The sequence below is a fragment of the Durio zibethinus genome, chromosome 11 (genome assembly GCF_047325235.1).
Source record: "Durio zibethinus cultivar Kanyao isolate XHJ-2024 chromosome 11, ASM4732523v1, whole genome shotgun sequence".
Classification (NCBI taxonomy): domain Eukaryota; kingdom Viridiplantae; phylum Streptophyta; class Magnoliopsida; order Malvales; family Malvaceae; genus Durio; species Durio zibethinus.
The window spans coordinates 17,294,793-17,305,636 of record NC_143172.1 but is presented as its reverse complement, the minus strand read 5'-3'; the positions used below and the strand labels follow the sequence as shown (position 1 = coordinate 17,305,636).

The following is a 10,844-nucleotide window of genomic DNA, read 5'->3' as shown; positions in this document are numbered from 1 at the left end:
ATACCCAAGCTCATGTCTACAATTTTCAATATCAGAATTCAACATATTTCTCATAGAATCCAACTTGTTTTTCAACACACTTCTCATAGAATCCAGCTTGTTTTTCAAATAGTAAAAAATCAATTCAGCATCAATTAGTGAAAAATCTAAACTTAGAGAACTTTGAAGACGCTTCTATAAGCATCGGGTTTCCCTTGAAACTTCTGCAATGATCAAAGAAAAAAAAATTCCAATCAATTCAAAGACCTAGAGCTCCAAATTCAAAGCCCCCACAAAAAACGAGCTAAAAAACAAGTTTTGACAATTAAAAAAAAAACACAAACCCAAACTAAAATACCAAAAAACCAAAAAACCCAAACTGGGAGCAGATCCGCTTTGAATCATCATTTGCATCTTTCTCTTTCTCCAAGATCTCGTTTTCCTTTCACTATTTCAAAGCTCTAAAAGCATTGCCTTCTTTGTTGTTGCAGACGAGGAGTAGGACTAGAGAAATCGTAGGCTTTCCTTTTTCGTTTTATTTGAATAGAAAGCATTTTTTTTGTAGGTAGTTTTGGGAGTGAAATTGGAGAAAACCCAAACAAAATGAAGAGGAGCACTCCAGTTAGGAAACCACACACTTTCACAATAGATCTGCTAACTTGGTCTGAGAATCCTCACCCTAATTCCATTGCCTCCGTAGCTCGTTCCATCCGCCCTCACCAGGTATTTTTTTTTTTTTTTGGTGCTGGTGCATTAATGTTTTGATTTGTTTATTTATTTATTTTTTATTAATGGTAGCTGTCAGATGGGATCAGAAAAGTGGTCTTTGGAGGTCAAGCGACCGATGAAGAATTTGGAAGTTTAAACATCGGTGAGATTAGTAGAGCTTTTCCACCTATCATTACACATGATTAACTTAATTTCATGTCATATTTTATTAGTAACGACTATTAAATTTAACGATGTGTATCATATATATTTTAATTTTCGTTGAAAACATTTTTACGTTATTATAAATTAATAACATTTAATTTTTATATATATAAATTAAAATATTTAATTTTAAATTAAATAATTATTTAAATATTTAATCTCAAATTAAATATTTAACCAAATAACCACACTTAACATCATTTGTACGTCTTTTTCCCCAACTATACCATATATGGTTAGTGGGGATTAACAAAGAAACTGTAATTCTTTTCTTTTTCCGCGACTTGTCCAACGATTGTCTCCAGTTTTGCATTAGGATCTCGGAGGATCAAATTTGGTTACATTTCTGTACCATGAATCCTGCAGAAAACAAGAAAGAAAAGCACCAAACAATATAGCATAATTGAATAGGTAGTTGGGAAGGAAAATGAAAGTGAAAAGAAATGTATATAGTGGACCACGTTAACTGCAGCAATTACTTGGAAGCTTGGAAGCTAGCACGCGTCAGGGATCACGAGACCTGGAATCTAAAAATGCTGCCAGCCTGCCACTTGACTATGATGAAATACGTTTACTTAGTACTTTCGCCAAAGATTTGTGATTTACAAATTTCTTTCCAGTTTGAGAACAAAATTTGCCAGAAAAAAAAAATGATGGGATATATATTATAACCTAATGTAACGTGTCTTTTGTTTGTAATTCTTTGACAACCACAAGACCATGAAATGAATACAGCCTTTCTGTGGACCACCGCTAATTGACAACAATTTACGGAAACTCAATATTGATTGCTTTGGTTTGGTCACAACACACACACACACAACCACCTTAACATCCATTGCCTTGCTTATGTTTTAATTTTCACCTAAAAAAGTTCATAGTTTTGTATAATAATTAATTAAATACAACAATAAAATGATCTTACTTAGTATAATCCAATTCCACTTTCAGGAAGAATTTAAATGAAAATTTTTTTATAAAGTTTATGAAATTTTTTATTAAAAATAATTAAATAAAAAATTCAAATTAATAAGTTAAAAATATTGTTACATGAATTAAACATGTAAATTTTAAAAAATTTTAAAAATTTTAAAATTTTTAATATATTTTTTAAATAGATATTTTTATTAAAAATTTTATCACATTAATTAAATTGGAATTATAAAAGATATTTTTAATAATTTTTATACATATTATTAATTTTTTATTTAATTATATTAATTTATCAATTTAAATTCTTTATTAACGTTTTTATGGAATTGTTTTTAATAGAACACTTGGTGCAAACATTCCATCCAAATCTTGTCCTTCCGTCTACCTAATGTAAAGATCTTAATGATAAAAGATTGATTTGAAACATGAAAAAAAAAAAAAAAAAAAAAACCAATGTGTTCATCCTAATTTGATTAATTACACAAATATAGATAATAATTGCACATTGGATACTGTCTTTTTTCCTCTGATTTCACCCACTAACAACCGAAAGATAGGATCCTTCTGTGAAGACCAGCAGTTGGCTGTGCAAAAAAAGTGTTTTTTAACATTGGAATATCTAGGGTTGCACAAAATCGCATTGGTGTAATCCACAGCTTGTATGGGAAAAAAAAAAAAAAAACCCATTTTTATAAACTACACTCCTATTTGTTTAACTGGTAAAATGATATATGCCGAGCGAAAGAGAGAAGGTTGGTTAATTACAGCGTATTATATTGTAGTAATGCTGCTTTTTAGGCATCGATAGATCTTGGTCTTCTGGAATCCAGTTCAGTTGCTATCTATTGTAGTCTGTAGACCGAGAATATTGCGACAGAGTTGCGGTGCTCCCAAAACTTTTTTCGTTTCTTTATTTGTTTCAAAATTGTGCTTTGGACTTTAGAGGATCTATTCCCTGCTGCGTCGAGCCTTTTTGAAGCTTTTCTGATTACTTTGTACTTTTCCGAAGGACAAAGCATCTATTCGTAGAAAAATGTCTCTGGTTACTTTATATGAAATTAAAGCTTACATATATATATATATATACATCACCCTTGTGTGTGTATATTTATTGGACAATGTTACATACATTATCTCAAATACTCATTTCACACTTTTTTTTTATCTTATGAGTTATAATAAAATTTTGAAAATTTATATATTATATGAGTGTGTAAAATATGTATATAAATTAGGGTATGTAATGCCAACAATTATGTAATTTATAGATAATTATTATATTTTTAATTCTAATTATGATCAAATTCAATCCCTAACAATTTCAAATATATAAAAAAAATTAGTATAGATAACTTTTTTTCTTTTATATATATATCTATATATATATATATATATATAATATGATGACTATGGGAAGTGGGTTACTTGTTGCTTTCCTATAATTTTCGTGTGGTCCATTCTATTCACATTTTAATAATACTTTTTACTGTATTCTATTGTGCAATGCCAACTGCTAGCTGTCGAAGTAGATGGTGCTTCAAATACAAAATTAGCATCATAAAATTTAACAAAACTAAGAAGTCAAATATATTTAGTGTGTGTATATATATATATATATATATAGGGTTATTTGACAGTTTGTATTATTTCATTTCTTCACTTAAGCTTTTTTTTATATGTTTGGATATCATGCAACGAGCTGGGAGCTTTAAGGATATTTGCATAAGGGTTAACATCAAATTCAGCAGCATTTCCTTTGATAGAGGAGATAAAAAAACCTTGTATAAAACAGCTTGGTGGCTAGGAAACTACCAAAGCAAAAGAACTTGGCAAAATAAACTTGTTGAGAATAAAGTTCCAGTTGTGTCAGTGATCACTTTTTTTTTTTTGGGGGGGGGGGGGGGGGTGGTGTTGTTGCTGCTGCTGCTGGTGGTGGTGTTGTTAAGCTTACATTTCTATTATTTTTTCTAAATATGGTAAGATCTTCTTGTAGAAAATCAAACTGTATAAACAAATTTCATGAGCTGTATTGTGTCCTATTTTTTTAATATAATTAAAAGCTCCACAATCACAAGGTTTCTACAATTTCATGAAATATGTTTGCGAGGAATCTTGTCTTTTATGAATGCTTGTAATTCATAAATCAATACAGAACCATCAAGAGTTTAAATCACTGTGTGTTGACAGATGGATATATATCCATTATCGATTCCTTTAGGACATACTAAACAAAAGGATGTGCGCATTTATCAGCACAAACAAAATAATATCCTAAATTTAATTGTAAACTCATTTAGCAAAAGGATATGGCATGAATTATATTTGAATTTTGTAGCAAATAGACAGACAGATATAGTTATTCTTTAAGTGAAAATTTGGGACAAAAGTTTCTGGCTCGTGGCTCAAAAGTGTTATACTCAATTTCCTTTTTCTTCGCTTTTGCGAGTCCTTTAATTAGCACACCAGAGTAGCTTTTCATCTTTTTTTTATTGGATTTTCCAATTCAAGCAGCTCAAGTCCTAGGCCAAAAACTTTTTAAGTCCTCTTTGGGGGATGATTGAAAGATCATGACAATCTACTCCATATTTGATTTTGGCAACTAAAAATAACGTTAACTCTAGTTAGTTTCGTTTAGCGGTGTAGAGTGTACACTTATAAAGGATCACAGCAACCACAGAAACTCAAGTTAGAAAACATTTCCACATGACCACCTACGTCTTGGGACCACATTACTTAGCTTTGCTGTGACCTATAGCTGCAGGGCTTGTTAATCTAGCTAACCAAAATTAAATGCACGAAACTTTTCGACTATAATTCAGCTGAAATTCAATCGGTTATTATTTCAACTTTTCAAGCTATACAAATAATAGTGGCTGTCCTCAGGATCACATGCTAAAAGCAACTATTCTTTTCTAATTTACCATCTCAGGGTATTGCTTTCTTTTTCACGGAAAAAGAGTTGAACCCAATAGCCGGCACTCTGGCTGGCTTGACTAGTCAAAAAGAACTATAATCCTCAACGAGGATTCTCGAAGTTGGTTTGTCCAACTTACATGTAAAAAAAAATACAAAATACTCTTATTTAATATTGTTTTTATCCAAAAGAGTTCTATCCCTACGCTTATCTTCTTCCAATCTTACACCGAACTTACCGCAAAAGTCAATCACATATTTACTTTGTGTAAGCACAATCAATATCATGGTAATAATTAGATTCTAAGCTACTTAGTAACATAAAGTTTAGGCATTTGTTCACTAAGTTACAGCACCTGAAGGAGAATTATAATTTAAGGTTGGTACTGGTGTGCCATATCTTAAGCAGAGTGATATCCTTTTTATACGATAAATGGTGCCGGCAATTCAGTCCCTGACTGCTCGCTGCTATATTCTCATTTTCCCCAATAAAGGCATTGCTTTTCAAAAAGAAAAAGATTGCATAAAATAATGGGCCCTGCCTCTCATAATTCCTCCAGCTTGAGTGGTTACAGGACTAGGTGGAGCTCAAAGCATTAACATGCATGACCAAACCCTGGCCCAAACCATGAAGAAATTTGCATCAGCTTTCTACAAGATTAATAGTTCTGTTTGCTTCGGTTTGCACTTAGCATAAAAAGGAGCATTAAGTTCAGACATGGTATGATCAAGTTAGACGTGATTATTACATTCTTTTTTAAACTGTAAACCACTAGTGGATTTTAGGAATTCATGGAAGTATCGGCACCATGTTTGAAAACATTTTAATGCCTAAAAAAATCAATTATGTATGGTTCGAAATCAATGCGGATATAATCATATATACCTTCTGTCCTTATCTGACTTCAATGGCATATTCGGTCACGTTCAATTCTTGCAATTATTTGATGTGTTCATTGGTGGGGGTTCTGTTGGGCCCTGGAAAGAGAGGGAGGATGTGACGAACAAAAACGAGTGAGGCTTGGATTTTGTAGCATACAGGCCTATGAAAGGCCGGATCTTGTAAGAAAAGCCTTAAAGAACATGGACATTCAGCCTAACATATTATTTACTAGATCTTGTCTAGATCACCCTCTCAGTTTGTTGCAATTGGGCTTGTTTAGTTTATTCCTGTATGTAGTTTTTTTTTTTTTTTTTTGGATAAACTCCTGTATCTAGTATTATGTTTGTCTTGGCGTCAATGCCGTATGTTATGATGTTGTAGATCAACGATCATGTACATATAATTCCATTATAAAAGTGCTATTCATGTTTAGCTTACGGCTAGAAAGGAACATGTTCATATCGCTTCCTTCTGATCCATTGGTTTACTTTGTTATCTTCTATATTATAGATGTACCGTACATGTCTATTCCTCTATATCCTGCCTGTGGATACATCTTTGCTATGCTTTTGTGTTGCATGATTCAACTTGTTGGTTTGAAGTGAGAATCCAACTGCCAGCACTCTTGTTGCTTAGGTTGGGCCTGGTTCGTTTGTGGATATGCTCTAAGTAAAGCTAGATGGTGTTGTTCTTTAGTTGATTATTTGTTGAAGGAATCCTCAAATGAAGGCAAAAAACAAGTTAAATTATATCCAAATTGATCTTAGAAGACAATACTAGCAACAGAGAAAGTCTATGGAAATCGGTTTATGATCAACAAGAATATTATAGATGAATGAGCCCTTAAACTCAACACCATCAAAAGATTTGGGGGGAGAAGGAAATTAGATGTCAAATTTGGTTGTTTCTCCAACCAGAGGAAAGATGAGGAGCAAGAGTCTGTTGCAGTATCACTGCAGAAGGCAAAAAAACATTACATTTGAAGCTCAACAAAGAGAAAATAATAACCTGAATGGGCATTCGCAGCCCAGGACGGGGAAGTGGGCTAGTTTGCCGTTTTTCAATTGGACTACAACACAAGCCCGTAGTCACCCCATCGTTTTAACTTTTTAAGTTCTAACACCAACGCGGCAAACCCCTTCCCGTTACTTCCACCCCGTAAATAGAAAACCCTAGAAAAACCCAGACCAGAGACAATGGTTATAGGGCTTAGGCAGTTCATGGCAAGAGTCGGAACCGGTGCTGGAGAGCCAGTTCTCGATACAGATAACGGCGAGGAGCTTGTTCACGTTCAACCTTCCGTTTCCATTGCACTCGGGAATCGTTCCCCGGATACCCCTGGCACTCTCTACATCACCACCAAGTAGCTCCAAATATCACTACAATTACTCAAATTTGTTTCATTTTTCATTGCATTTACACCGAGAATTTATCGTTTCAGGCAAGTGGTTTGGCTGAGTGACCTGGACAGAGCAAAGGGCTACGCCGTCGGTTTCTTGTCTCTTTCACTGCACGCCGTTTCAAGGGACCCGGAGGCCTACCCTTCTCCCTGTATTTACACTCAGGTTTTGCGATGCCTTTTTTTTTTTTTTTAATTTCTCCTTTATTTACTTGGAAAACATATTTCCTCATGCTCTTATTAAGTTTTCCTTAGGTTTTGTAATGATTTTAGTTGCTAACCATGATCATGCTTTGCTTTCAGTTTATTCAAACTGTAAAATAAAAATCTTTTATTTTGCAATAAGATCTTTTAATTTAATTGTATCATTTTGTTTCTTTATGACTGTTTGACTGCTCATATGCTAGTTTAAATTTCGTTGATTGGTTAAAAGTGTTGGGAATATTGACTCAAATCCCATAAGAGATTTGTTAGAGATTTGTTTGAGATTTTTCAGATATTGCTTGATGGACAAGAAGACTTGCAAAAGAAGAATTCTAAGAGAAAGAGGATTCTTAATAGGTAAGTTTGACTTGCAAGAAAAGAATTCTAAAAGGAAAATGATTCTTAATAGGCAAGTTTGACTTACAGGAGAAGAATTCTAAGAGAAGAGAGATTCTTAATGGACAAGTTTGTATGGTTATAAATAGGTGAAGTCTCTACAGGGTTAGGTATGAGAAAAAGATATAAGAGAGTTGTAGTGTTTTGTGAGATAGACACCCCATAGGAGTATTGGGGCTCTACGTCTTATGGGTGTGTATGTTTGTTTGTGAGTGGACTAAAGGAGACTGAGAGGGTTCACATAAGTATGATGTATGAGAACATATGGGTATGTGTTTGGTTATGTTGAAAGGGTGCACAAAGGTTTGGGTTTGTGTTTGTTTGAGTTTAGAATACTTCATAGGACTAGAGGAGATTGAGAGTGTCTTATGAGTATTGATTGTTGAGTGAGGTTGATGATTTGATGTATGTTTGTAATTCTCTACAACTAGTGGATCTTGTTTCTCATCCGTGGATGTAGGTCAGTTGGACCGAACCACGTTAAATTGTTGTCTCTTGTGTGTTTGATTTATTGTTTGATTTCGCTTCCGTTGGTGTGATTGGATTGAAGGCTTTTAGCCCAACAAAAAGAAACCTAGGGAAAATTAAATTTATTATGGATTGGTAAATACGTGCAACTAGGCTGATGAAACGGGCAATGGAGTAGTTCCAAACCTCGCTGGTTATTTCTTAGTTTAAACTGACATGATCTTAGGATGATCGAATTCAATGTGGAATCTAGCTGTCGCCATAATCTTATAGAACATTATCTAGTCTCATTCAATTTTTTTAAATTTTGGGTTGAAACAAAATTAAATTATAGTAACAAGCAGAAATGGCCTAAATGGTAATGTGAATTTGGATGACCAACGTTTTATTATCAATGAAGTTTAAAGTTTGTAAATATAAAGTCTAAAGCTTCTGTGCACATTTTGACTGGGGATGTGCAATGTTTTTGTCTTCCAAATAAGTGCTTGTAGTACAAGCTTTTTTCCCTCCATGTTAAGCTGCTTTTGCCCTGATCTTTTTGTCCGTTATTGGCATGCTCCTTTCCTCCTTTTATACATGTCTGATTAACGCTTTTTGTCCAAAGATTGAAACTGAAGCTGATGAAGATGACTCTGAGGATTCAGATTCAGAATGTAATGATGTTTTAGATTTATCCAAGGTTACAGAGATGAGGCTTATTCCTTCAGATGCTAGCCAATGTGTGTATATTTCAGTATTTTCCTCTACTAATGCTTAAATTTTTATTATGCTGTTTTTATCTTTAGTGATGATGAATGCTGACTTTTATATTCTTTTATTCTGTAAAAGTGGATACTCTGTTTCAGATATTCTGTGAGTGCGCTGAGCTGAATCCGGAGCCTATTGAAGGTGAGTTCCATCAATCAGATTCCTTGTCGAGTTTTAAGTTGGGAAATGCTTTTGCCATTATATGGGCATTTTTCCTTCAGTGGTTGCATGTGATTTACTGTTTTTATTTGCTTTATTTAGAAGGAGAAGAAGGAGGACATAATTGGGTTTTTAGTACTGATCAGTTGGAAGATGAAACTGGAGGTATGGGGTAGACAACACGGATACCTTCTGGAATGCCTCTACATAGTTTCCTCCTGTGCTTTCATATTCTATGCATCTCTAATTACATATTGTATCTCCAGAAGGTGATGATGCAGAATGTCATTTCCATCAGAATCCGACAAACTTAATTGGTCATTCAAATGGTGATCATGATCTAGCCCGGACAGTTCTTGAGGTATGCGAGTGAACATTCATTCTACAAGATGCTGGGAGGTCTAGTGTAATTCATTCCTATTTGGCTATAAATTAATTTTTTTTCAACTTTTTATATTATGTCCCTATCAATCAATTCCAATGCTTTGCTCAAATGAAACTTACAAAATTTTTTGTTTTGTGTATGAGTTGTCTGTTATTGTTATTTTGTTGTAATTTTCTTTAAGAGTAGTTTTTCTTTGAATGCTTGCTATTCCTTTTTATGTCTTCTCTCTTTTCTAAAATGCGTGGCTTGTCTCATCTTGTATTATTTATTTTAATCAACAACAAATTTTAGGGCTCTGATTAATTTAACTCCTCTAACAGGAATTTCTTATCTATGTTGTGGTCGTTATATTTTACCATTTTCTTGCATACCTTTGTACTTTTCCTTCTTGCTTTACTTCTTGGGCTTGTGTCCCAGTTATCCCATTTCTGCAAAAACTTGCAGCTCCAAATCCATGATCAACGCTTTGAGGATGCAGAAGAGATGGAACGAGTTAGTGATAGCAGTCATCATCAGCATCAATAAAATTCTGTGTGATTGTTGCCTTTCAAACCATATGCAGGAAATTCAAAGTATTGCAAGAGTGAACTGAATGCATGTGTTGCTTTTAGCTTATTTATACTCAAAAACTTTGTTGTACATGCTTAATGAATCCAAGATGGCAATGTTTTCTTTTTTAAATAAACTTGCATTTTTAAGTTGTCTTCTTCCTGCGCTTCATTTTGTCATTCATGTATCAGACGGTGCCTGTAGAAAATGCCAGATAATGATCAAATATGGAAATTGTCTCATCCTGTGAGGTGAGGTCTAAACAGAGGAACACTTGAGTCACCGGCACAAACCTTTTGACTTGAGTTCTGCAAATGTTTAACTGCAGCAGATTGTGATATATGAATTGATCCATCAATATATTTGGCGTACTGGATTTTGGTAATATGCTGTAGTCCAGAGGGTAGTGCACCACGTATCTTCATTGCCAACTTAAATGGATAGATGGTAGCTGCCGTAAGATTCTGACTTCAATTCTTTCTACTTTTCCCCTTCAATAAATTGCGGACGGTGGTCAATCGGTCAGCTCAGCTCAGCTCAGATGTTGTGTTTTTGTTGGTGTCAATCAAATGAGCAATGGCGCCAACAGTTCTACTTAATTCCACACCTCGGGTCGAATCATTGACGATGAAAAAAAAAGGGCTTCCACTTCTCATTTCTTCCATCCCGGGAGGCAATTCTGATTGGTTAATAATAAATATATCTTAATGCTATTTCTTTTGTCTTAATTTAACTAATCTATCATGAAAAGAAAAAAAAAAAAAAAACTAAAATAACATTGCGTTGATTGTTTTCTAAATGTAAGTTTTCTTTTGCATCTAAAAATAATAAATAAATCAATCAAATTTCAAGAGATTCCACGAAGCCCCTTTAAGAGTTAGACTTCCGATCAAGTA

The 10,844-nt window shown here is 33.8% G+C and overlaps 1 protein-coding gene across 4 annotated transcripts; it reads left to right on the top strand.

The window, feature by feature from the left end:
- Positions 1-6,766: 6,766 nt before the first annotated feature.
- Positions 6,767-10,097, top strand: LOC111289796 (chloride conductance regulatory protein ICln-like). Of its 4 annotated transcripts, none has more exons than XM_022881117.2 (7): positions 6,767-7,004; positions 7,083-7,206; positions 8,713-8,827; positions 8,937-8,996; positions 9,117-9,179; positions 9,284-9,375; positions 9,817-10,097. In XM_022881117.2, exons 1-7 carry the CDS (start codon positions 6,838-6,840, stop codon positions 9,922-9,924), a joined length of 729 nt encoding a protein of 242 aa, XP_022736852.1. In that variant the 5' UTR covers positions 6,767-6,837; the 3' UTR covers positions 9,925-10,097. The 4 variants fall into 4 exon arrangements, with proteins under 4 accessions (XP_022736852.1, XP_022736851.1, XP_022736854.1 ...); XM_022881116.2 differs by having other exon boundaries at positions 6,768-7,004; positions 9,281-9,375; XM_022881119.2 differs by having other exon boundaries at positions 6,769-7,004; positions 9,844-10,097.
- The last annotated feature ends 747 nt before the right edge of the window (positions 10,098-10,844 follow it).

Excerpts from the sequence above, each read along its gene's own strand:
- LOC111289796 (XM_022881116.2), top strand. The coding sequence starts at position 6,838 with ATGGTTATAGGGCTTAGGCAGTTCATGGCAAGAGTCGGAACCGGTGCT. Across the intron at positions 9,180-9,280 it reads GTTGGAAGATGAAACTGGAG|AAGGTGATGATGCAGAATGT; the intron begins GTATGGGGTAGA and ends TTGTATCTCCAG. Across the intron at positions 9,376-9,816 it reads TAGCCCGGACAGTTCTTGAG|TTATCCCATTTCTGCAAAAA; the intron begins GTATGCGAGTGA and ends CTTGTGTCCCAG.